The sequence below is a fragment of the Triticum urartu genome, chromosome 4A (assembly GCF_056163025.1).
Source record: "Triticum urartu cultivar PI428250 chromosome 4A, HENAU_Tu73, whole genome shotgun sequence".
In the NCBI taxonomy this organism is placed as follows: domain Eukaryota; kingdom Viridiplantae; phylum Streptophyta; class Magnoliopsida; order Poales; family Poaceae; genus Triticum; species Triticum urartu.
This window is the reverse complement of record NC_141876.1, coordinates 5,757,911-5,783,940: the sequence shown is the minus strand read 5'-3', so window position 1 is coordinate 5,783,940 and position 26,030 is coordinate 5,757,911. Positions and strand designations below refer to the sequence as shown.

Genomic DNA, 26,030 nt, shown 5'->3' with positions numbered 1-26,030 from the left:
ATGAGTTTCACATTAGACCATTTTTCTACTAGTGATATACCCCCTCCGTGCATAAATATTAGAGGCCGCTGACTTTCAGCATCATCTTTGAACACTGTAAACGTCATAAATTTCAATTCCTCAGTCTAGATATCATGAAAATTTTGGAGAATATTCATTACTGTAAGCATGTTGGGAAAGTATATAGCACATGTTCTCTCTGTCATAGAGGTGACAACGGTCGAGGCTAAAAGACATATTAGCGTATTTTAGGAATGCAATATTAGTTGTCGCTAATTTAGTACAACTTTATACTCTAGGTCGCAACTAAATCAGTGACAACTAATATAAAACGGAGGGAGTACGTTCGTAACACAAGCTCATATGCCCTAGCTACTACCCTTTCACTAGTATAGCAGTAGTATAAGGCAAACTCCTGTGGTTACTCTTATTTAAGCATGTTTATGATGTTCACATGCCACAACGATCAGCTGCAAATTAAGTACGATGATGATCATATCATACTGGCGTGGCTATAGCCTCAAGGGGCGTAGCCATGGACAAGTTGACCCCAAGCCTTTCACCCATGTCCAGCCCCTTCTTCTCCACATGTACGGGAAGCCTCCACTCAAAGCGATGCAGCAAGGACGCGAGCATGAGATGAACCATGCGAGCGGCCAGCATCCACCCCGGACACATCCTCCTCCCGGACCCAAAGGGCAGGAGCTCGAAGTCTCGGCCCTTGAAGTCCACCTCCTTCTCCAGGAACCTCTCCGGCATGAACTTTTCCGGTTCGGGCCATACCTTGCCGTCATGTCCAATGGCCCACACGTTCACCAGAATGCGCGCGCCCTGGGGAACCGTGTATCCCCGGACCTGTGTCGTCCTCTCCGCCACGTGCGGCAGCAGGAACGGCGCCGGAGGATGTAGCCGGAACGCCTCCTTCACGATGGCTTGGAGGTACTTGAGCTGTCCGATGTCGGACTCCTCAACGTGCTCTTTAGAGCCTATCACTTGGTCGAGCTCTTCGCGGGCTCTCGACATGCATGATGGATTCAGTAGCAGCTCTGCCATCGCCCATTCTACGGTGGCTGAACTTGTATCCGTCCCGGCGCTGAACAAGTCCTGATCACATGCATGTACCGTACGTACGTGAGCTATATATTTGTCGCTACATTTCGGTATGGATGCACGTTTGCAATTTAGAAAAAGAGACTCGGTAATACTTGGAAGATATATACCGAAATCAATGAGAGGAGCGTCTGGCGCTCGAAGCCCCGGTCATCGTCGGTGTTGCGGTACTCAAGCAGCACGTCCAGGAAGTTTTTCTTGGGCGCCTCACCTGCGGCGGCCGCGCGGTCCCGAATCTGACGCTCGATCCGCTCGGCGATCATGGCATGCAGCCGCGTGAACAAGCCCTCGATGCGTCTCCTCAGGCCCTGCAGGTCTAGCCACGCCACTTCAGGGATGAAGTCCGATAGGTTTGGCAATCCGACGGTCATGTTTAGCTCTGCGAGCATGGCCTTGAAGTCCGAAGGCTTGACATGGCGGTCGTCGAGGACGGCCAGCTCGGTTGAGAAGATGGTGGAGGAGAGCAGGTTAAGTGCAGTTGTAAAGCCGAGGCGGCCGACGCGAACGGGTGTGCCCTCTCGTGCCAGCTGCGTCACGTGGGAGACGAGTTGCTGCACCTTCTCCTGGCGCAGAGACTGGTGCATGTCGAGACGGTGCGGCGCGAAGAGCTCACCTGAGCACACCTTGCGTAGGGCACGCCACCGGGGGCTGCTGGCCGGAAGCCAGCCCATGGAGTGTGTGTTGTGCGCAAACACGTGGGTGCCGTCTGGGATGGAGCGCCCCGAGAAAGCTGCGTCATGGCGCTGGAGGATGTCACGGGCGGCATCTGGGGAGGAGGCGACGATGGTGGTTACCGTGCCTAGGCGGATCGCCATGATCGGGCCGTGGCGCTCTGCGAGGCGCGCGAGGGTGCGGTGTGGTAGTGCGCCCAGGGAGAGGAGGTTGCCGACGAGTGGCAGCGGGCAAGGACCCGGGGGCAGGTTGCGACGACGGTCGGCCAAGAGGCCTAAGAGGTATAGAGAGGAGATGATGAGGATGAAAACTGTTGTGCAAAACAAGAGGAGCTCCATGCTTGGTGATAACTTGGTGAGCTGAGTTCCCTCCGGAATGTAGCACTTTATATAGGAGGCAGACTACGTGTAATAAAACATGGCATACAACTACTGTGTCATAGTACAATCCATGTGACATTTAACTTACCTTCGTCTACTAGTATACAAAATATGTTTGGCAACTGATTGGGTGGAAACTAAGACGCCGATCCATGTGAAAGTTTGTGCCTTGCATTGAGGTTTATGGAACTGCCACAATGATTGTATTTTTACCAGAGCAAATGTTCAATTTTATTTACAGGTTATCTTTCGCGCTACAAGATGGATTAGTACTTGGTCCTTTCTACACCGTGCCGAAACGTGGAAGCTTGTGGTATCTATGTGCAACTAGTGGTAGATGATGGCACGTGATACGTACAACTGATTTGATTGACGATCAAATGTAGGCTATGTACGTATGCATATATCCCATTTTTGCCGGTTGCGACCTTTCATTTTTTTTTAGTTGTTGACACTTATGTACAGGAGATTGATACTTCCACTTCATTTAGCAAATGGTTTTTTCCCTAAAAAAAGACGTACCACGTGTAATCGCACAACAAAAGTGATCAGTGAGGGATGACTCATAGTTATCATATTCGAGAAAAGTCACTGAGGGTGCAACATCGCTTTCGGTGGCAGGAATGATGATGCCTGTGTACTAATGACATCGACGACCGTTCGTTCGACTGCTAGCCTCTTTTTGCAATCATGCATGGCATGACGGTAATTGCAGAGGAAAAGGATGCCGAAAAATATCATGAGCAGTGCACTTTGTTTACTACTAATACTCCCTCCTATGTTATGGTAAACACTTGAATTTCTATTTGAGGCAGTTGACTATTTAGTTACGCTTGACCAATTATCTTGTTTGAAAAAATTCTAGTAAATATTATATATTTTGTTATATTGTGTTTATTACAAAAAGTATTTGAAACATGACTTCAAAAATTTCACTAAAAGTCAAGTGCCTCAGGTAGAAAAGAGCAGACAATAATAAGTATAAACAATAATATACCTTCAAAAATAGTGGACTAAAAAAGAGGAGATGTTGTTTTTGTAATGAAGAGGTCCATCCATGCAGAGTAGGGCGTTTTGGTGACCGAGCTCCATGAAGCCCTTTATTTTTTAAAAATTCAAAATTCTAACTTTATGACTTCAAAAAATTCTGAAAAAAATTTATGCAACTATACAAGGATGAAATGTATGTGCGTGTGTGTAAAAATTCAAGATGAAATACTTTGAAATGCAACCTATACAAAAAAGACAAATTTCTGGACTTTGAGGATGAATAGTATCATGTGTTAAAAAGCCTCAGATTTGTCTTTTTTGCACAGCTTTCATTTCAATGTATTTCGTCCTAAAAAGTTACACACATGCGTGTTATGCCCCCATGTATATCTGTATTTTGTTCCGGATTTTTTTGAATTGTAAAAATATGAATTTTGTGTTTTTAAAAAACCGGCCTCCATGGAGGCCGAGCTCCAAAAGGCATTTTCGATCCATGCATGATTTTTTTGTAATGAAGAGATGTTCTTATAAACTGTAAGTTTATACTCCCTCAGCCCATTATGTTATTTAGCGTCCAAAACTTGCTCCACGATATAAGCATATTCAGGCAAATTGATTCCTAGGCCCAGCGTTGCTGTCTTCTCTGTCTGCCACTTTCCTTATCCAACCCGCCTCCATCCTCTCGCATTCATATCTGTTGCCCACAAGGTGACTTTACTTCTCTTGTAGCAAGTGATGCGTCATAATCACTTTCGACCACATCGTGCTTTATTTTGTAGGCAACAGTGTCAGAACAAGTTGCTTTTATCTTACTGCATGGCACAGAAAGGCACCATATATTCGAGACCAAGTGAGTGTGTTAGATGAAACATTTCAGTCCATCGGTGGTCCTTTTAGGTATTTATTTTGCTGTCGGCGGGACACTAGGATGCAATGCAAGCACGCCTTAGCACTAGGACATACATATACAAATATTTGTCAAGTTGCTCTTGCTTTTCACGGACTGCATTATTGCGCCGATAAGTGTTTCTTTGTGTTTTTCTGCCATGTGGGGTTTGTAAGCTCCGATGTACGTCTACTAAATTGTGGCCTTGGCTAAAACCTCATCTTTACTCACTTTATATGTTGGCCTAAACATCCCTTGGTTCTGAATATGATGACCACGGAGATTGCAACATTTCAGTCCAAAAAGGACCACACTTTATATGTCGGTAGACACTGGGTCGTATCCCGGGGGTGAAGGTGTGGGCGCTTCCTATGATTGACGCGCCAACCCAGATGTGTTGGCTGATGTCGGGCTTAAACGTGAAAGGAGGTGTCTTTCACTCCTCCTACCATGTGTGGGTGGCCGTGCTGTGAGCGGTTGGCGGTGCCTAGGGGCATGGATGTCAATGCGGAGGTTCCGGAAGGTGGGCTTCATGGTTGGCTTTCTGGCAGGCTCCATCTCTTGGTCATGTAGGCGGTAAGGGGTGTAGTAGCCGGAGGCTCTGATCTGCTCTGGCAGTGCCCTCTGGTGTGGATGGGTTGATCTTCGTTGCGGTGATGACCAGGACTCCCCCTGGTGGTGTAGGCGACTTTCAGAGCAAAAGCTTCGCATCAACTGACTCCAATGACGACGGTGCCTGTAGGTGCCATTTGTTTCCTCAGGACGTCATCTTGGGTCTCGTTCCTATGCTAGAGTGATGTTGTCTTGGATTATGGGTCACTCATCACATTGTCAGCCGGCCAGGTGGGCCGAGTCAAGGAACCCATGGAGGTTCACCAGCGGGCCATCTCAAGAGGGCCCACGACGTGCAGAAAAAACATCCCCGAAGACTTAGCACATACTCCAAGACTTAGAGGTCATTTACAACACGTTTTACCTTCTGCGTAGCCGACCTAATTGTAACCCTAGACACCCCCAGTACCTATATAAATCGAGGGGTAGGGCTCGTGGATGACAGACAACGATCTTGTGGTGGATCAACCTATACCTTGTACTCCATAAAAATCAATACAACACAAGCAAGACGTAGGATTTTATTTCTTCGAAGAGCCTGCACCTGTGTTAACCTTGTGTTGTTGTTACCTTTGCATCTAGGCCACTAGCTCGGGACCCCCAAAATGAGATCCATCGGAATCGAGGCCTTCATAGGTGGCCCATGCAAGTCCCCCTATGTAGTCACTGTGATCTGATGGTGATAAAGATTGACGATCATGTCGGCACTGGCATGACCTTTGTGCTAGGACAAACCTTTGTTTTCGGCAGCATCACCATCTTCGCTAATTCGGCTGGCCGTTTAGGCCTGATCAGAACTAAAACTCCTCGTCGGACCGCTAGATCCGACGACCTAGAGCTAGACTTCTCGAGCTAGGTGTTAGGCCTGATTGAGGAGCAGCGGAACGCACCCGTCCTCATGACAATGTAAAATCAGGCTCTAGATGAAGGCGATAACCTGTCGTTGGACCTGACCATAAACTCGGACCCGACGACTGAACTTTGGGAGTCAAGCAATTGATCCGGCACCACGCAAACGCCCTAGATTGATGTTAGACCGCATCAGGGGAAACCGCCCCTAGCATTGATGTCAGATTAGCCCGAAAGGGAGCGCGAGATGAATCTCCCGTGTGCATTCATAAATTTGGCCGAGGGATCAGCAGCCTTCAACAACCATCAAAAGTTATCGAGCGGAGCCAAAATTTTGCTCCCACCCGCCACCCATCTCTTCGCGTCGATCGAAGGATCAACTGATGGCGCTTATGCCGCCGAGTACAACGGATACATACCGACATCTCGAGAAGCATGGACCTTGGGGGTGGTACCCCGCCTGGGAAAGTTGGTCCAGAATATCACCCACGGATGGTACGCTCCGGCGCGCTTAAACAGCGGGAATATCACCGCACATGTTATCCAGCCTGGGAAAGTGGGTCCAGAATTTTATTAGCTGAATTTTGTGGATTCTCATATCTGAATATGTGGTGCAGCAAGCTCAGACTTGTACAGTGCAAATCTAGCTCAATCTTTTTTGGTACCTTTCATTTCCGCAGTATCGGGAAGAAGGGATTGTTGGTGTAGTGCAAAGTACTAATAAAGAGGACTCGTTTTTATTAGCATACATGTTTGAGCAGCAGCTCAAGCTTTGATTTTGATTTGTGAAATAACAAGTTTTAAAACCAAAGCCTAGATTTTGATTTGTGCACAAATTAAGCCCGGATACTAGATTATTGCAGAGGCTCCGATTTCTTCAGTATAAAGCCTAGATTTTGATTTCTGGGTACAAATTACGCGCAGATCCTTCTCAGAGTAACAAGCTTTGAATTGTGTGTTCAATTTTGCTAAGTCTCAGTTGACCGAGACTTCGTTATGTCTCAGTCAATGCTACATTCCTTTGATCTTGCATGGAGATTCGTACAAAAAATTTCTTTTCAGTTTTTTTTCTTTTTCTCCTTATACTATACTATCATCTGACTGAGACCTAGCCACACCCGCCGGGTATAGAAATTTCCCGCTCTCTAGATCTGGTCATCTGATCCAAGGGTCTTGCGTGCTGCTCACAACTTGATCTTGCGTGCTGCTTACAGCTCAATGTTACCTCTCAAAGATCAAGTGGCAATCAAGATCCGGCTTCCATCTCTCCAGTCGATTCCAGCTCCACCACACTACTAAAGAATTGATCATCTCTTCAATTTAGTGTGCACTTTCTATTGGGTGCAAGCTACACGATAGTCTCTGCTGAGTGAATGTGACTATCCTTCTTTTCCAAATATGTTAGCATGTGGCTGTTGATATGTGAAAGGTAGTTATAATAAGGAGTAATTTTGTTGTTTCAGTTCCAGCTCAAGCCACTGAACCCTGGAAGGCTGCAGCTTCTTAACATTAGAAATTAGGTAGGAACTGATTACATGAAGAACTACAATGATTGTTTTTCGGAAAATGATAGGGAAACAATGATGGATCACCCACCGCACTGATAATCAGTGCAAGTTAGGCTGTCTCTTGCATGTTGGGTCTAACCCTAGTTAGCACGAACTAGTTTTGAGGGACAGATCGTAGACAAAGAAAGGATACGCGGAGATGTATTTCCGGCAACAAACTACGGCGCCGAACGCCTTTTATCCCTGTCATATATATAGCTGGACAAACCAAAACATATCTGGACTCTTAACCACCTACGTATAACAACCTGGACTAACAAACCAAATCACCGCCGGCTTTGTATCACACGGGACGCAGCGCCCAAGCTTCCTTTCCTACACACGCACGTACGAGTGCCCAGGGACTCGCTCGCCTACGCCGTCCTCTACTACACGTTCTAACGCGTCCAGCCGCGACTGCTGCTAACTGACTACGACCCAAACATAAGCACAGGCTCGACACGCACCCAACGCACGCACACACGCACACTCGCCACGGCATCCGGCACGACCAACACGCACGCACACACTGGTCACCACCACCGCCGTGTCTTATTCCTAACAATCTCCCCCTAAGACACGACCTACAGTAAGGTCGGCTCGTCGTCGATGTCGGCAAGGAGCGCCTTCTCCTTCTTCGGCTGCCGGCAGTCACGGGAGAAGTGGCCACGAATGCCACAATTGTAGCACTTCCCGTGCCGCCGTCTCGTGCCCGAAGCCACGCTGCTCGCACCATCGTCGTGGTCGAGGTTGCCGCCGCGCTGACGCTGCCGTGCCTCCCACTGGGCCGCCGTGAACATCAGCTGATCGCCGCCTCGTCCGCCGTTGTCCTGCGTGCGCCGACGTAAGCGTTCGTCGAACGCCTTGAGCCTACTCAACGCCTCCTCGAACGCCATCGTCTCCACGTCGCAGAACTGTTCGATCCCGGCCACCGCGGCATACAACCGACCGGGCACTGTGTCGAGCAATTTTTTCACCATGGCGGCGTCGCCGAGCATCGAGCCGAGGCCAGCATACCTTGCTGCCATGCCGCCGATTTTGCCGGCGTACGCGTCCAGCGCCTCCCCCTCCTCCATGAGCAGGTTGTCAAACTCTCCACGGAGAGTGGAGAGCCGCGCCGCCTGGACCCGATCAGCACCGACGAACCTCGTCTTCAAGCTGGCCCACACCTCAGCCGCCGTCTTCTTCGTCGATACCTACATCAACAAGTCTTCGGAGAGCGCACCGAACAGCACCGCCCTCGCCGTCTTGTTTTTCCCCGCGTCGACCGCCGCGTCGCCGGTCGGCGACACCACTTCCCAGAGGTTCTGGGCGTCGAGGATGGCTTCGGCCTTGATCGCCCATACCGTGTAGTTGTCCGGTGTGAGCATCGGCATCGCCATGGACACCGTGCTCCCCCCGGCGCCGTGCGGGACGATCGCCATGGCCACGAGCAGAGGAACAAACGAGGCTCTGTATACCAATTGTTGGGTCTAACCCTAACTAGCACGAACTAGTTTTGAGGGACAGATCATAGACAAGGAAAGGATACGCGGAGATGTATTTCTGGCAACAAACCACGACGCCGAACGCCTCTTATCACTGTCATATATATAGCTGGACAAACCAAAACATATCTGGACTCCTAACCACCTACGTATAACAACCTGGACTAACAAACCAAATCACCGCCGGCTTTGTATCACACGGGACGCAGCGCCCAAGCTTCCTTTCCTATGCACGCACGTACGAGCGCCCAGGGACTCGCTCGCCTACGCCGTCCTCTACTACGCGTTCTAACGCGTCCAGCCGCGACTGCTGCTAACTGACTACGACCCAAACATAAGCACAGACTCGACACGCACCCAACGCACGCACACACGCACACTCGCCACGGCGTCTGGCACGACCAACACGCACGCACACACTGGTCACCACCACCACCGTGTCTTATTCCATACCAGTTGGAAAGAGATAGGTAATGCAGAAAATTATTATATAGTGGATCGTGCTTTTCTCGCTGGATTTGCACCAGCCCAGAGTTTATTTGAGTGAGCAGCAATAATCATCTAGTAGAGTAGTACAATAATTGATGATGGCCTCAGACTGCGATCGCCTTCGTGCGCTCAAGGCCTTCGACGACACCAAGGCCGGCGTCAAAGGCCTCGTTGATGCGGGTGTCACCACCATCCCCTCCATCTTCCACCACCCACTGCCCATAGAGCACACCGATCATGATCACCACTTCACCATCCCGGTCATCGACCTCGCGGCTGCCACGGGTGGTACTACTACCACACCATCCAAGCGAGCTGAGCTGGTTGCGGCCGTGAAGGCGGCCGCAGAGACGGTGGGCTTCTTCCAGGTAGTGAACCATGGCGTGCCCAAGGCGGTCATGTCGGAGATACTCGCGGCGGTGCGGGGATTCCACGAGGAGCCGGCGGAGGCCAAGGCACCGTACTACAGCCGGGACCTTGGTCGGCCCGTGAGGTACTGGAGCAACTTCGACCTGTTCCAGTCACCGGCGGCCCAGTGGCGCGACACCTTGTACATGGAAACGACGCCGGAGCTGCCGCCACCGGAGGAGATCCCACCCGCGTGCCGGCCCATCGCGCTGGAGTACGGGAGGCTGATGCAGCAGCTGGGACGCACCCTGCTTGAGCTGCTGTCGGAGGCGCTGGGCCTTCACAGTGGCCACCTGGAGGAGGACGCGGCATGCCTGGAGAGGCTCGCCGGCCACTACTACCCGTCCTGCCCGGAGCCGCACCTGACACTGGGTACCACACGCCACTCTGACCCTTGCTTCCTCACCGTGCTTCTCCAGGACGCCGTCGGCGGCCTCCAGGTGCTACTCAAGGAAGACTACTATGGCGGCAACAACAACAACAACAACAACAACAACAACAAGTCGTCTGCGGTGTGGGTGGACGTACCGGCGGTGGAAGGTGCGCTGGTGGTGAATGTCGGTGACTTCCTGCAGATCGTCTCCAACGACAGGTTCAAGAGCGTGGAGCACCGCGTGGTGGCCCAGAGCACCGGGTCTCGCGTCTCCGTGGTCTGCTTCTTCCGAAGACAGGACGCGCCCACGTCCACCAGAGTGCTAAGGCCAATCGTCGCTGACGGCGAGGCGCGCTTCAGGAGCACGACGATGGCAGAGCTGATCCAGCACAACAGGGCCAAGGGCCTCGACGGCAGCTCTGCGCTGCAGCACCTGAGGCTCTGAATCAGTCTGATGGAAACTAGCTAGCACGTACAGTCTGGAAGATGCATACATATACAGGGTGAGAGGTACGGTCTAGAACATACATGCATACAGGAAGGCAGTAAAAACATAAGCACTTACCGTGTTCACTATACCAGGCAATAAATACATACATGTAAGGGCAGCCTGGTGCATGTAGCTCCCGCTTGCTTGCGCAGGTTCTGACCACTTTGGGTCTATTGTACACAGCCTTTTACTACATTTTCTACAACAGGCTGTTAATAAATACATACACTTTTTATTGAAAAGAGTAATATATTAATATAAAAATGATATCAATTACACCCAGCCTCAGCATTAATAAGATATCGAAAGACATCCAGAATGCACACAGTCAAAAACAAAATAAATAAAAAGAGAAATATAGAAACGAAGACCCCGTCGCAGTGACGAAACACTTGCAACAGCAGCACTCTAACCACCACAAAAAACAACACTAGGATTGCAAAATAGGCTCTCCAAAAGCGACGCCTCCAAAAAGGAAACAATACAGAAGCGTTGTCGTCGCCCGATCAAGGATCTTTAGTTTTCATGCCGAAGAAAGACCGAGATCGCAAATCAATGCCTTCAACAAAGCCATTGCCAGGTACAACCAATGAAGGCCAGGCCTTGGGCTTTCATCCTGAAAATCACGGCTCGGTACTCAAGAGCACCACAAAAATGGTTTCCACCAGTGTTGCTGCCCCCTCCTACCAAGGCCGCTGATGCAAGTACTCAACACCCGACACACAGGAAAGACCTGTGCTGCCATTCTTCAACCAAAAATCCTCTTCGCCATTACCAGTCTCTGATCGCAGCCACCATGAATTTCTTCACCTCTGTCAACGCCGTGGAAATATATACTTAATTAGACATGTCCCATGGCACCGGTAAGACGGCGAAGCCTCGCGCCACGCCCTCATGAAGCCTCTCTAGCCGAAGATGAGGGCGCGTACGACCAGATCAATTCCGATAGATATCCACTGGTGCCATGCACGAAAAGCTGAGATTTTCGAAAGGAAGACCGGAACCGGTCGGTGTCCATATCGAGGAGGCCGTCATGAAGTAGATCAAAATTTTGGAGCTCGAAAAACAGCAGGGCCAACCACCACGTACCTCCACTTGATCACGATGGGCTAAATCTAAGCAGTGCCGCCCTGCATCCTACTGCAGCCACCATGCAGCTGAGGGAGTCCTGGATTAGGGGGTGTTCGGATAGCCGAACTATATCTTCAGCCGGACTCCTGGACTATGAAGATACAAGATTGAAGACTCCGTCCCGTGTCTGGAAGGGACTTTCCTTGGCGTGGAAGGCAAGCTTGTCGATACGGATGTTCAGATCTCCTACCATTGTAACCGACTCTATGTAACCCTAACCCTCTCCGGTGTCTATATAACCCGGGGGGTTTTAGTCCATAGGACAGCATACACATCAGCAATCATACCATAGGCTAGCTTCTAGGGTTTAGCCTCTCTGATCTCGTGGTAGATCTACTCTTGTACTACCCATATCATCAATATTAATCAAGCAGGACGTAGGGTTTTACCTCCATCGAGAGGGCCCGAACCTGGGTAAAACTTCGTGTCCCTTGCCTCCTGTTACCATCCGGCCTAGACGCACAGTTCGGGACCTCCTACCCGAGATCCGCCGGTTTTGACACCGACATCCACTCGAGTAGGTGTAGAGCACCACCGCGCCGGACCATGGCCCACCAGTCACCAGTCCGCGCCGGTGTGGCTTTAGGCCAGATCCGGCCGCCGCAACAAGCGAGCACCACCGCCGCGATTTCCCCCACGCCGCCGCAACACCCACGCAGACATCCACGCCGGCGAGCCGCCACACCATGACAACCTTCACTAGTGCCTCAGGCCCGAGGAGGCCACCCTTGCTGCCCCATCGCACGAGGGTAAGAAGACGCCTCGCTGCTGCCGCCGCCGGTCAGGCTTTGCGCTTGAACAGTGCGGCCAGCTCAACCCGCGAGATCCTGCCGTCGACGTTGGCATTGAACATCCCGAACATGCGTTCCATATTGTCCTCTAGAGATGATCGTGTATGGGGGAGTGAGTCATCACCCTGGGCAGTGGACGGTGGTGGCCACTTGGAGGAGCGCAGGCCGCTGCGACCGTGGGAGAACAGTGAGCGCATCATGCCCATGCACAGATGGTTTCACAAAGCGATTGTTCTAGTTTGATTTTTTTGTAGGGCCCAATGATGCCATCGGCGGCGCACAGTTCGTGTCCATGGTTGTCGCCAGCATTGTCGCCATCGATCATTGCTTCTCGCCGCGGATGCTCATAGCAAATGTTCGACGAAATGCATGAGCGAAATGTAAGTTTTACTCTATTAAGCTTAGGAGACCGGCTAGAAACGCCAGTTCTTAGAGGAGGATATATACTCTGCTAAAGGATACTCAGCAATTTTATCCTTTAAATTATAGGGGTCGGTTAGAGATGCTCTGACACAAGCCATCAAGGAGTTGGGTGCAGCAAGCCAAGTCTTTCATTCTTACTATCCTTAAGGTATTGACGGGCACTGGTGTTGTTGAAATTGTCCATCTCGGTAGCTAACGCCCAAAATATCTCATCAAACACCTCATCGATTATCCTTTGATCCTTCTCAAATACTCCATCTATGCCCAGTCCACGGGTTCAGTATATAGCCAAGCAGGGCCGTCTCCAGGAATTCGGGGCCCCGGTGCGAAAAGTAAAATGAGGCCCCAAAAACATATAATAATTTAAGCATAATTACTTAACTATATGATTTTAATTTATGTTATTCCGTACAATGTTTAGAAAATTCTCAAGTATCAATGCAAAATACTAAAACCAATATGCTCACCTCATGCTCTATTGGAAAGTTTCATTTGTCTTGTGTTCCTTGAATGAAGTCTTCATAATTAATCTTCACCAACATATCATTTGAGCGAATTCTATTAAATGATAATAAAGAAAACCTTCTAGAGAACTTGTCATAAGAACCATGCTCCATATATTCTCTTTTAGGACCCTTTTGCAGCAAAATATCAATATTTTTAGGATCATGTCTGTCCCCATTTCTAGGATCAAATATATCAGGTGAAACATAATTATTCATGTCATCTGATTAGGGTCATGATCTTCATCAGCAATATTGCCATCACTACCTTCGTCAATTTCTGTAGCGGTAGCCTCAACCGCGTGTACATTATCACCATGACCATGATCACCTTCATGAATTTCTGCAGCGATAACTCTACCTCTACTACATTATCATCATGACCATCATCAATATTAGCATCTAGATTTTGATTTTCAGAATTAGTTTGAGGTTCTTCCACAACAAATTTATCAAGGGCACCCCTTTGAGATTGAGCATCTTCTAATTTCTATTCCTTCTTACACTTTAAGGCACCAGAATCATACTTTCTTCTAGAACTAGAATGCATGATTTTTTCTGTTTATGAACCAAACAAAAATAATATCATTTCATTTGAACTGATGAACTCACATATATTATAGTCTTGTAACTTGTATAGATAGTTAGAATAAGACAGAACCTTGATTTTGGACTTGGACGACAGGACGAGCAACTATTGATGATGGTCACAGTAGTGTATCAATGCATCTGAACTTCAACAACTAGACAAAAAAATGTGTCAAAACCTCTTAGTAAAATCTTAGTACAACTTTGCAGTTTGTATTAAAATTAAAGAAAAGAGGAGGAGCGTAGGGCACCGGTTGCGGTTGGCCGTTGGCCTTCTGTTCGCCGACGCGGCGGCGTTCGACGCTCGCAAGTCCCATGCAGTTCCGCTTCTGCCCGTCGCCTGGCTGCAAAGCGATCTCCACCGAGCCGCCGATTCAGTCGTCCCAAAAAGATCGATCGCGCTGCCGCAGAGAAACGAGATGGAAAGCGAAGAGAGATTAGGGAATAGAGAACGGCAGAATACATACACGTACTGCGCTGGGGCTGTCCTTTCGTCTACGATCGTTGGGATCGATCCACGCGAGGATGGGCAGCGCATATGGGTCGAGGCCTTGAGCGGACCAGGCCCAGGATGGTCAAATCGAGTGTTTTCAGCCTTCAGGTGACACAAGAGGCAACGTAGTGCCCAAAACTGATTTTTTTTCAGACTACGCATACAGGTATATGGACCCTGATCGGGGGCCCCAGGATTTTGGGGGCCCTGGCCCTGTGCGAGTGCACAGCTCGCACAGGCCCTTCAACGGCCCTGTAGCCAAGGTTGGCAAGATATACCATTTTACTAAGCCTGACCTTTGTGGCGAATGAGGTAAGTTTTGCAGACTCACTAAACGCCATGCTAAGCTAAGAAAGAGGCCCAAGCTCTTCCAAACTACATCAACCACCATCCATGTTGGCTGAGAATCCACATAGTGTCCTCAAAGTCTTGAGAGCACATAAAGCCATGGGCATACTAATCTGCATGCATATGAATTGGTTGTAGGCCATAAGGAGAGTATATATGTACCTCTGACCGACTCCATCCTTCCCTACCATAGCAAATCTGTTGATTTAGGTACTTGAATGAAGCGCATATTGTGTTGGATTTCCCTTCTCGCATGCAATATCTTTCTATTTAACTGTTTGCCAATATTTATATTCTCCATTTATTGAGAAGATCCCACAGGAAACAAGAAATTAATTGCAATTGATACGGCCAGATCTTTTTTTGGGAACCTTGATACGGCAGGTCGGCATGAACAATATTCCTATTTCTTCGACCTTCTCCACCATGGTCTCCATCTCTCTATATATAGGACGAGTGCATATGGTAGTTGATTAGAACACATATTCACAACACATATCAACCAAAGCATCCATTAGATTGTTGATCTTGATGGACAGTCACACCAATCACACACGTGCAGCAGCCATGCTGCTACCTCTACTGTTTCTCGTGTGCTTTGCTCTTCATGCACAATGTAAGTCGCACGTCTATCATATATGCCACAAAGCTATTGCTCCTTCTCTTGTACGTTTTCTTCTTGTTTCCTATTTGACTCAAACTTTGTTTACTAATACACAAGTGGGAACTACTTGTGGTTTCGGTTTTTCACTCCACAGGCCGGATCATCGAGGGCATGGAGAACGACAAGATCAATTTACCGACTGGACTGTGCATCCATAGTAAGGGCTGCTCGGGTAACTGTTGCTACTTGTGTCTAGTGCTGGAAGATTGCTTTGTATCAATGGAGGAGTGCAAGAAAGCGTGCCAAAAAGACACCCCTGCCATCTTTAACCATACATCCCCATCAATTTGAGTTTCTCCTTTTTAAAGCGGCAATTAATTGATTGGAACAAGAGTACTTTGTTGTATTCTTTTGAAGCCGATAGTTCTTCTCTTATAAAAGTTGTCTCAATGTACGTTGGAATCAACTATGTAATTGTTTTTCAATATCTTATAAGGCCCCACCATGGAACATTCTAGCTATCATTTTTCTTTTGTTTCGTTCACGCTTGGTTGTTCACGTCATTGTTACTTGCGTCAACACAAAATAATGAAGTACATGAGCAATGCATAATTTTGAATGACGAGTCAAACGATATCAATGATGTATACAAATGGAGACTTAACGGAGATAGTCACAATGTGGTGGAATTGAGGTGCTAAAACTCTAACGCGACCCCTTAATGGTCTGGACCTTTAATAATCATAGGTGAAGCTCTTCCTCATTGCTAGATGTCCAATTTTCAGCGCGCTCGCAGATAAAAAAAGCCACTGCAATCGCTAACATTGCCGGGCGCCAATGTTATCCTAGTGGCCTACAAGTAGACACTCTATCGGTAAACAATGAATTTCCATCTATAATCATTTCACCCGCAGATGACATGGACAGATCGTTAACGATTGTCCCCATCCCGAGACTTTATAATGTGTATTTAAGAATCGTCTTCATGATATATCTGCGCCAACTAGGTGTATATTCTTACTGTGCAACACCCGAGCATGGCTTGCGGTTGAATCAGTAAAAAAAAACTAAGTTTGCCTATTTATAAATACCATATATCAACCTCAAGGAGTTCTAGCAATCACTATAAACCACTAGAAATGTTGCAACTTCCAACAGTTGGAAGGACATAAAATAAGATTAGGTGTTACTACTTTTGATGTTTTTGTTTGCGCCGACGCTGTCGCCAAGACCTTTAATTCCCATATAATATTTGTGGCTCATATCTTCACATCAATTCTTTAACATTTAATGATGCATTAATACCATATAATTATGTAGTTCAGATCTTTGTGTGAATTCTTAAGCAAGTAATTATATTTCAGAGTAGTGTACTGAGGTCAAGTTCAAAGATACACTGAGCTTGTCTATGATGTACTCTCCAGTACAAGACACAAATGCATCATGCAATAAATTCCGGTCAGCTGGATTATATCCCCCTTTTCATTCAATCTTGACTTAATGCATAATTGATGGTATTGCTCCGCCTTATGTCGAAGAAGAGGGCAGCCTTTCATGTTCAAGCCCTGAACATAATGAGAAGGATCGCCGAGATTACTCAATAGATCTTGTAGATCACTTTTCTGCTCAAGGTGGCAGATTCAGTAAAAGATTAAATGATATGGCTCCCTTTTTAGAAATATCCATTTCGTACTGCTCCAACATACTACAAATCTATTATGCACACTGTTAATCAGACAGAAGAGTACACCAATCTCTCTCACTTGCGCTGGCGGAAGAAAATGATTGATCATCCATCTAGCAACCCCAATTAATATTGATAAGTTTGTTTTGGAAGCAAATAACATATTAGTTAGTCTGGTTAACAAATTGATCATGCTGCTCAGACCCAGGGTTTTGGTTACCGCTCGAAATTTCGAGATTTACCACGGTTACTGCATATTCCGGCCCCCCTCGGTAAATGGGCATTTCGAGCAAAAAAAATCGAATTTTTCAATTTTTTTGAATTCAAACGCTCAATGTATAGTAAAGTATGGCAGCACTTGATAGCACACATGTAGACAACGTTCCACTAGCTAGTAGCTCTTTTATGATTAATATAAGTTCAAGTTCTATCTATATCGATCTATTTTGAATGAATTTGAATTCAAAATTAAATTATCAATTTCGTTCAAAATTTGCTCGAAATTTCGTGGTAACCGTGGCAACCAATTTTACCGGCCCTCCTGGTAAAAATGCACCATTCGGTAACCAAAACCTTGCTCAGACCCCAAGCTGGGGTCATCAATATGTACTTACTACATCAATCTCTCCCACTTCCGCTGATGGATTGAAGGAGCATCTTCGTTAGTTGCTTTGCAAGGGTGGATCGGAGGCTGAGGTGGCTGGGAGCGGGAGAAGCCGTCGACGGCGAGCAAGTCGGATCGCCCTGCTCCGTTGGGGTGGGCTTGTGCCGCTTAGATGGCCGCCCAAACTGGATGGATGTGCAAATCAAGCTCCCGGCAGGCCAGGATGACACAGCTTGGCCTGTATACTTCTTCCTCTGTCTAAGCAGAATGTGACTCTTTCACAATCCTACCTACAAGCAAGCAAGAGCAGCACCTGAACAGAAACATTGGTATCCTCCGAGCTCACCATCATTTCATTTCACATCAATTCCTCCCCAAGAGCTGATTAAGCAGTTGAGCTACACACACTAACATTAAAACTGACTGAGTGTGCTCCAAGGGTCAGAATCATACCGAGCTAAAGCATCCTTGCGTCAGCCAACTCCACAATCACCGGCCGGTCATTGAGGCATGCAAGTTCCTCATGGGCAGAGCGTATGTACCGCCGGCACCATCAACTCCGACAGGCCATGATCATACAAGTACCTCAAGGCCAGAGCCAATTGCGCTGCTAGATCTAGGGTTTAGTTTAAATTCCGTTTAAGTTTGTTAACTTTTGTTTAAAACAAATATCACCGGTTCATTTAAAATCATCATTCAAAAACATGAAAGATAAAAACCAACTGGGAGTGCCGGTGCGGGCAGCCGCCTGTCCGGTATACTTGCTGGATGCTGTAGTGGGAGCGCCGGTGGAGATGCTCTAAGTTTCCACCTGTGACCAAACTTAGCACCCCACCTATTGTCAACATGAGCATTTGATATTTTCTGGAAATTCTTAAATTTATTGGCCCGAGCCCATTTATTCGAACACAACATGCAGGTTAACCAATGGATTTTGCAATATGCAACTCACGGAAGCCTTGTGAGCATGAGTTGCGCACCGTGCTCTGGGTGCAGCAGGCCGATGGGGAACGGCGCGTGTGTGTAGGACGGCGAGAGCTCGAAGGAGAAGCGCTGCAGAATCATAGCGATCCCCATCTTGGCCTCTAGCATCGCGAAGCTCTGGCCGATGCAGGTCCGCTGGCCCCACCCGAATGGAAAGAAGGCCGGCGCGTCGGCCGACGCCCCTGCCTTGGAGATCCCATTGGCGAACCTCTCTGGCCTGAACTCATCGGCGTCCGCGCCCCAAACATCCTTGTCGTGGTGGAGGCACAGGAATGGCACCATGAACAGCATGCCCGCTGGGTACCTGACACCGCCGAGGTCCATGGGCTTACATGTCCTGCGATGGACCGATGTCAGCGGCGTGTACAGCCGCAACACCTCGTACAACACCATGGTCACGATTTTTAGGCGAGTTAAGCTATCGTAATCTGGCGTCGTGCCATGGGCGAAGACATGCATGACCTCCTCCCTGGCACGGCCCTGCCAGTCCGGGTGCATGCAGAACACGATCATGGTCCACGTGAGCAGCAAGGACGTGGTCTCCATGCCCGCGAAGTAGAACAGTTTGCACTCTCCGATCAGGTCTTCCGTCGTGATGCCGGCATCTCCGGGCGTGCAGTGTGCCATGTTGGACTCCAGCAGCAGCCCGAGAAGATCGTCACCACTTGTAGCTTCGCCCGCTTTCAAGGCCTTCTCTCTTTTCGCGATGATGCCTTTCAGGACACTCTCGATCTCCGCAACAATCTGATTCATCCTTCGGTTGCCTTTGGTTGGCAAGAACCTGCACATAAGAAAATGCATTAGCACAGTCAGAGCAATTCAATCTAGTAATATTGTTGTGCTAAGACATGGTAAACGCCAAAGGAGAATGAACTCACAGGTAACCAGGGATATGCATCTTGTCCATGGCCTGCACGATGAGCTCGATCTGCTCACCCTGAAGCTGGAATACCTTCCTGCCTTCATGGTAACTGCTGCCGAATGCAGCCCGCGAGATGACATCCCCTGTCAGATTCTTCATATCGGGCCAGACATCTACCTCGCATGGCGCATCACCGGCGGCTAGAATCTCCCATCCCTGCACCAGCTCCGTGCAACATGCGGCGAAAGCCGGCAACATGCGCTGAAAATGGAACGGAGATTTTTGTTACGGTCTGAACTTGTTGTCAATGACAGAACACAAGTATTTTAATAACCTTGAGCTTCTCGAGATGGAATGCAGGGGTGATGATCTTCCGGTGCTTAACCCATTTTTCGCCCTCATGGCTACCCACACCGTGGTGCAGCATCCTTTGAAGTCGGCCCAGGTTGAGCTTCTCAAGGTGACCCAACTTGTTGGACAACACTTCTCGCACCAGTTCTGGCTCGGTGATGGTCACTCTAGGCACCGGTCCAAACCAAGTGATCGACAATTTACCTGTTAATTTTTTTGACAAATACATCGAAGCTTGTTACTAGAAGTTTACGTGGATACACGTTTCCAATTTAATTTTCTGTTATAGTCTGTTTAGGTGTAAGACATTTTCTGTTCATTTAGGTGGACTATTTGTCAAGTGGGGACTATTGTCAATCCGTTTGTTGCGTGTGGGAGACTACTAGTGTGAGATGCCATGCCACCAAATTAAGATGTTGGTAGATCAACACTGGATTTCATACCCAAAAACAATTTATTTATTTTAGAGAAAAGACATTTTAGCCAACTTTAAATTAATAATCGCATTTCCGGCATGCATTATAGAGCCATTAAAGCCAAACATAACGAAAACTAAATCCTTGTATGGACACATTTGGTTGTTTTCAGGTGAAGTACGATGTGGCGAAGGTAAACTAATAATGCGGCTAAAAAGAAACATTACGATCAAGAAAAAAGAAAGCAATGAAAAGTACACGCACCGTGCTCCTTGATGGTCTGGTGAAACAGCGGCATCGCCCGCGGCACGACGTCATGGCTGCCCAGTGGCATGGTCTGGGACCTGGCTTCCTTATGGAGACGCTCCATAAACGGTGCGTCGCCAGCGACAGAGTGGTATGCCCTGCCCCGGAGGCCCTGCGCCCGCAGCTCCCGCTCCAGGTGCCGGGGCCTCCACCACGCCCACTCCAACGCCCTCACGGCGCACCACACCAGAACCGCGCCAGCCATTGCGTAGACATACACCCAGCGCTGGTGCTCCCATGGAAAAGAGTCTTCTATCATGCTCGTCGCCATGCTTTCACCTTCCTTATTTTGTGGGGAACAGCTAGCCCAAGGGATATGGGAATGATGTTTTTCCTTTGCTGAGTTGATCAAGTGGGTGTACGAGTGGTGGCTGCTATATACAAGTACTATGTTTTTTCTACTACTCCCTCTGATCCATATTCGTTATCTTAGATATGTCTAGATACGAATCTATCTGATCAGAGAGAGTAGATTGCAAAAATGTCTTACATTGTAGACAGAGGTAAGTATAATCTACTCGGGTGCTCACGTTAGAAACCAAAACCGGACATCAAGGAAAGTGTCTGTACGATCACGTGAATTACACGTGCAACCCTATCGGTTATCGTGTGTGCAGCTTTGTAGCTTTGTCTTTTGGCCCGTCGCATTTGCTGGGAGGACACGAATGCATGGGAGTACGCGCTTGGCCAACAGCCGAGCACAGAGGCACATCACATATGATGGATAGTTTTTTGTGTTTTGTTTTGTTGAATTCCCGCTGTACGTGTTCCCTTTTCATAGATTCCTTAAGCACATGGACAACAAATAGAGGCGTTGGGGACTACTCCTATTAGATAGAGGCACATTTTCACACCGTTGGTACCGCGTACACATCAACAATGGCGCCCGTGGAGACGGAGAAATCCATTACTCTTCCACGAACACACATTGTTCTCGTCCCGCTCATGGGGCAGGGCCACACCACCCCCATGGCCGACCTTGCGTGCCTCATTGCGGGACGCGGCGTGCGAGTGAGCCTCGTCACCACGCCCGTCAACGCTGCGCGCCTGCGGGGACTAGCCGACAGGGCGCGGAGCGCCATGTTGCCGCTGGAAATTGTCGAGCTCCCATTCCCGCCGGCCGACGACGGGCTGCCCCGGGGCAGCAGCGACAATAGCGACAATGTCCTCCAATTGTTCCTGTCCCTCTATAGGCTAGCCGGGCCACTCGAGGCGTACGTGCGCTCGCTGCCCTGGCGCCCCAGCTGCATCATCTCCGACTCCTGCAACCCGTGGACGGTCGGCGTCGCCAGGAGCGTTGGGGTCCCTCGGCTCACCTTCACCGGCCCTTCCTGCTTCTACTCGCTCTGCGACTTCAACGTCGTAAAGCACGGGCTTCTTCACAGCGGCAACGTCGTGCCGGGCATGCCGGTGCGAGTGGAGTTGAGCAAGGACACATGGGCCGCTGCCTTCTTAACTTGCATGCCTGCGTGGGGGAAGTTCGTGGAGGAGGTGAGGGAGGGCATCCGCACGGCCGACGGTGCCGTGGTGAACACGTTCCGGGGCCTTGAGGAACAGTTCGTCGCATGCTACGAGGCAGCGTTGGGCAAGCCGGTGTGGGCGCTCGGGCCCTTCTTCCTCAATAGCCGGGACGAGGAGGCACGCACCATAGACCAGAGCACGGTCATCGCTTGGCTGGACATGATGGACCAAAGCACGGTCGTCTATGTCTGTTTCGGCAGCCTCGCGCAGATGCTTCCCAAGCAGCTGTACGAGATCGGACACGGCCTCGAGGACTCTGGGAAGCCATTCCTTTGGGTGGTGAAGGAGTCCGAGACGGTTTTGCCAGAAGCAAAAGAGTGGCTCCAAGCCCTCGAGATGCGCACGGCAGGGCATGGGCTCATAGTGCATGGCTGGGCGCCTCAGGTCGCCATCCTGTCACACCGCGCCGTAGGTGGCTTCATGACCCACTGCGGGTGGAACTCGCTGCTGGAGTCCGTCGCGCAAGGCGTGCCTGTCGTGACGTGGCCTCACTTCGGTGACCAGTTCCTCAATGAGCGGCTTGCGGTGGACGTACTTGGCGTCGGCGTGCCAGTTAGGCCGTTCGATGGCGAAAAGGCCGTGGACCTTGTAGTGCGGGGGCACATTGCGCGAGCAGTGTCGGAGCTGATGGGCGATGGGGCAGTGGCAGAGGAGAGGAGGAGAAAGTGCAAGGAGTACCGGGAGAGAGCTCACGGAGCCATGGCGAAAGGAGGCTCGTCGCATGGAAACCTGACACTGCTATTACGCAGCATCATGCGGAGTGGCAGCAAGGAACAGGTTAATTCCGTTTGCTCTGCTAGGTGAAGTGTGAATCGTGCTCAAGAATATCCCTAGTATCAATGCTCAAGAATATCCCTACCACTTGGTTATTTTGCCCCCTTTACCCCCTTCACCTCATTCTCGCCACTCTTTATTTTCTGCTGTCGTCACAAATGTAGTTGATATACTTGCTAGTGTTGTATTCATGTTTGGTAGCATGTACCATGTCTGTGTCTATGGTCTCTCTTCGGTAACCATCGTCTAGGGAACTTACGGTCATTGGCCGGCAATCGTTGGGAGGAATGGCTCCATCTCGTTACGAGACTGATGGAGGTTCAGCTTTCCCCACAACCCGATGAATTACGCTGGCAGCTTACTAGGTCTGGAGTATTCACAGTTAAATCAATGTATATTGATGTCATTAACTCCAGCCTCATTCCTACCTCTAAGCATGACTGGGCTGTCAAAGTTCCCTTGAAAATAAAAGTGTTTATGTGGTTTGTTCATAAACAAGTTATATTAACCAAGGACAACCTGACTAAGCATAATTGGACAGGATCTACTAGGTGTAGTTTCTGTGATAGGGATGAGACGATTAAGCACCTTTTTCTTGATTGCCCGCTAGCCAAAGTTCTTTGGCAGACAGTCCACATTGCATTCAATATTATGCCACCTCCTTCCATTAACGCGTTATTCGGGGTGTGGCTTAATGGGATTGAGCCCGACCTAGCGAGACAAATTCGTGTCGGAGTGTGCGCGTTGTTGTGGTCTATCTGGAATTGCAGAAATGATTTGGTTTTTAACAGAATATCATGCATACATTTTTTGCAGGCACTACTAGGAAAAGGCCTACTAATGACGCACTGGTTTTGCCTATTAATGGCGCACCACTAATGGCGCACTGACGCCATTAGTAGCACGCCACTACTATATCTTACTAATGGCGCATTACTAGTGCGCCATTAGTATGTAACAGCATGCATCATTAGTGTGCCTCCCGGGGGGCCATACGTAAGCATGGCTTTGTCATACTAATGGCGCATTCTCTGTTGATGCGCCATTAGTATCCTTTGGCATACTAATGGCGCACCTGGTGGTGATGCGCCATTAGTATGAATATTTGTTTTTTTTCCTTTTCTGATTTTTGCGCAGGTTACAAAATATATTATTAGACAGAATATAAAATATATTATTAGACAGAATATAGACAGCAGCACACAGCAACATCAGATTCATCGAATATAATAGAAGATTAGTCTCCGAATACAATTCATCATATTAGTCTCCGAATTCAAAAGACCGAACAAAGATAAAACATTATAAGTCTCAAGACCGCGAGTATCGAGTTTTTCTTCACATTACAAGTCAACATCGATCATCTAAACTACCATCACATAGAAGAGAGCTGTGGTCATCACGATGAGCATCATCGCGATCAAACTGGTCTTCATCCGGTTCCTCCAACGCTCCCTCCTCTCTCCCGCTAGATAGCGGGCGTATCTAGATACGGCCTCCGCCCTAGTGGTGTACCCTTTGTAACTATTACCGCTGAAACGGTGAACCTATCTCCGACACTCCTTCCAGTCGTCGTAGACTTCGGGAACCTTACCCTTGTACACGACATACGACGACATCTCTATGCACAAGCCAAACAACAGACAATACATAAGCAATATGTAAGTATGCAACAAAAGGATCGGAAGAGAAAAGCAAAATATTAATAGCACGATTCATGGTCCTACTAATAAATAGCATCGATTACATCTAAGTTGAACGACTGTCCAAACCAAAGAGACATACGAATTCATTAAAGTACAATTACAACATGAGCCAATCAATGTTTCAGAACTACACATCACTATTTTCGACTCGACTCATCGGACAGGAACGTGGATGAAGCCGCCGTCTGTCGTGATGGTCATGAAATCGCGATCGTTGTCACCCTGCATTTGTAGCATTTCATCTATCTCACTGTTGGACGGTTGATATCTGAGGAAGAACTGCCCCGAGGTATGAAGGACATCTTGATGGATGATGTCCGCAAACTCCGACTGGATGCGAAAGAATTCTTGTCTGAGGTCCGCGTCCTGGACTGCGGACAAGCTCGCGGCCCAATCTTTGAGATTATCTGGTAGCAGAAGTTGATGATGGTCCCTTACGATCGCCCGCATGTGATGGAGGGCGTAGTAGGCATCCTTCTGACCGCCAGGCGGCTGCTTGACGCAGCAGAACTTCGTATTGTGTGAGAACATGTGCTTGCCGTACTTACGAACTGCCCTGGTGAAGGTGCCTCCAGATTTGGCGTAGGCGGGGAGAACATCATCAAGAACTTTCTTGACATTTGTGTAGTCTATCTTGGAGTTACGGTTCGGGTCTAAATACGTGGCCATGGAATATTTCAGGCTTAAGAGGATGAGTGTGCAATGTGTGTCACTGCACATAACACGGAATGTTAAAAAAAGAACGATCGAAATCTAAGAAATCATATGTTACGGGGCGGTTAAGGGATGACTTACTCGGGAAAGTAAGCCACAAGGAAGTTATCCTTATCTGGGTTTGCCAGAATGACGCCTTCGAGGTGTGAACTCGCAACTTGGCGGTCCCCAACACTGCTCAAGTGCTTGGCACGCATGTAGAAGGGGTCGACTATCACGATGTCCGGGGTCTTGTCTCTAATGATCCGCATCTCCATACTCAACGAAAATAGCCGAACGAAGGTGTAGTGCAGCGGATGAAGGTTAAACATAGCAAAGATGTCATCAAACCGCAGGACGATCGTACCCCCGATGTCGCCATCCACAAAGCCCTTGCCCTCTCGCACCTTGGCCACGAAAACCGGGTATGCCACATCATTCTCTCTGAGACGCCGCTTCTCCAAAGAAAGAACATTGTCGTGCATACTCCGCATAGCACCGGTTGCAGCATTCAGCATATTTGGCGGTAGCATCGCCCTACCCGCCACATGCACCCTCCTCGAGATATCCTTAGGTGAAGGTGGCCCGTCCTGAGCACGGATCGAACTCGGTGCCGGCTGGCTCGCACCGGCGCCCTTGTTAGTCTTTCGTTTCCGTCCCTTCTTCTTGACCTCCTGTAATGGGACCAAGTTCTGCTCACAGACCGCCTTCTTGAGCATGTTGGGGCTGATAATATTTCGCACCTCAGCTATCTGAGGCTCGGTGAAGGCGGGAGCTGGAGGCGTGTCCTGAGAACTGAACGCCAGACGACGCCTGTTGCAATTCGATTTCTCCGCCGTACCAGCTAGATCATGGTCGTCTTGGTTGGGTTCTTGAGAAAAAGGCCCGCAGAACTCGTCAGCGTACCCATGTTCAGCAAAGTACTTATCAACTTTGGTAAATGTACCGTCGTCGT

The 26,030-nt window shown here is 48.8% G+C and overlaps 4 protein-coding genes, 1 long non-coding RNA gene and 1 pseudogene across 5 annotated transcripts; 3 read left to right on the top strand and 3 right to left on the bottom strand.

Moving 5' to 3' along the window:
* Positions 1 to 246: 246 nt before the first annotated feature.
* LOC125550153 (geraniol 8-hydroxylase) lies at positions 247 to 2,156 on the bottom strand. The gene is made up of 2 exons (XM_048713077.2): positions 1,221 to 2,156; positions 247 to 1,104 (listed from the first exon to the last, which is right to left on the bottom strand). The coding sequence occupies exons 1-2, from the start codon at positions 2,118 to 2,120 to the stop codon at positions 499 to 501; spliced, it is 1,506 nt and encodes a 501-aa protein (XP_048569034.2). The 5' UTR covers positions 2,121 to 2,156; the 3' UTR covers positions 247 to 498.
* Positions 2,157 to 7,697: 5,541 nt separating this feature from the next.
* On the bottom strand, positions 7,698 to 8,886 carry LOC147974313 (uncharacterized; annotated as a pseudogene).
* A 208-nt stretch (positions 8,887 to 9,094) lies between these two features.
* Positions 9,095 to 10,535, top strand: LOC125550154 (1-aminocyclopropane-1-carboxylate oxidase homolog 1). Its single transcript, XM_048713078.2, has one exon. It carries the CDS (start codon positions 9,118 to 9,120, stop codon positions 10,246 to 10,248), a length of 1,131 nt encoding a protein of 376 aa, XP_048569035.2. The 5' UTR covers positions 9,095 to 9,117; the 3' UTR covers positions 10,249 to 10,535.
* A 4,489-nt stretch (positions 10,536 to 15,024) lies between these two features.
* On the top strand, positions 15,025 to 15,628 carry LOC147974312 (uncharacterized). Its single transcript, XR_015601940.1, has 2 exons — positions 15,025 to 15,186; positions 15,329 to 15,628. It is a non-coding gene; the product is annotated as an uncharacterized LOC147974312 (long non-coding RNA).
* A 2,672-nt stretch (positions 15,629 to 18,300) lies between these two features.
* LOC125550155 (cytochrome P450 CYP72A616) lies at positions 18,301 to 20,755 on the bottom strand. The gene is made up of 4 exons (XM_048713079.2): positions 20,340 to 20,755; positions 19,643 to 19,863; positions 19,325 to 19,569; positions 18,301 to 19,227 (listed from the first exon to the last, which is right to left on the bottom strand). Exons 1-4 carry the CDS (start codon positions 20,650 to 20,652, stop codon positions 18,411 to 18,413), a joined length of 1,596 nt encoding a protein of 531 aa, XP_048569036.2. The 5' UTR covers positions 20,653 to 20,755; the 3' UTR covers positions 18,301 to 18,410.
* Positions 20,756 to 21,197: 442 nt separating this feature from the next.
* On the top strand, positions 21,198 to 22,930 carry LOC125550156 (UDP-glycosyltransferase 73C3). The gene has a single exon (XM_048713080.2). The coding sequence runs from the start codon at positions 21,261 to 21,263 to the stop codon at positions 22,704 to 22,706; it is 1,446 nt and encodes a 481-aa protein (XP_048569037.2). The 5' UTR covers positions 21,198 to 21,260; the 3' UTR covers positions 22,707 to 22,930.
* The last annotated feature ends 3,100 nt before the right edge of the window (positions 22,931 to 26,030 follow it).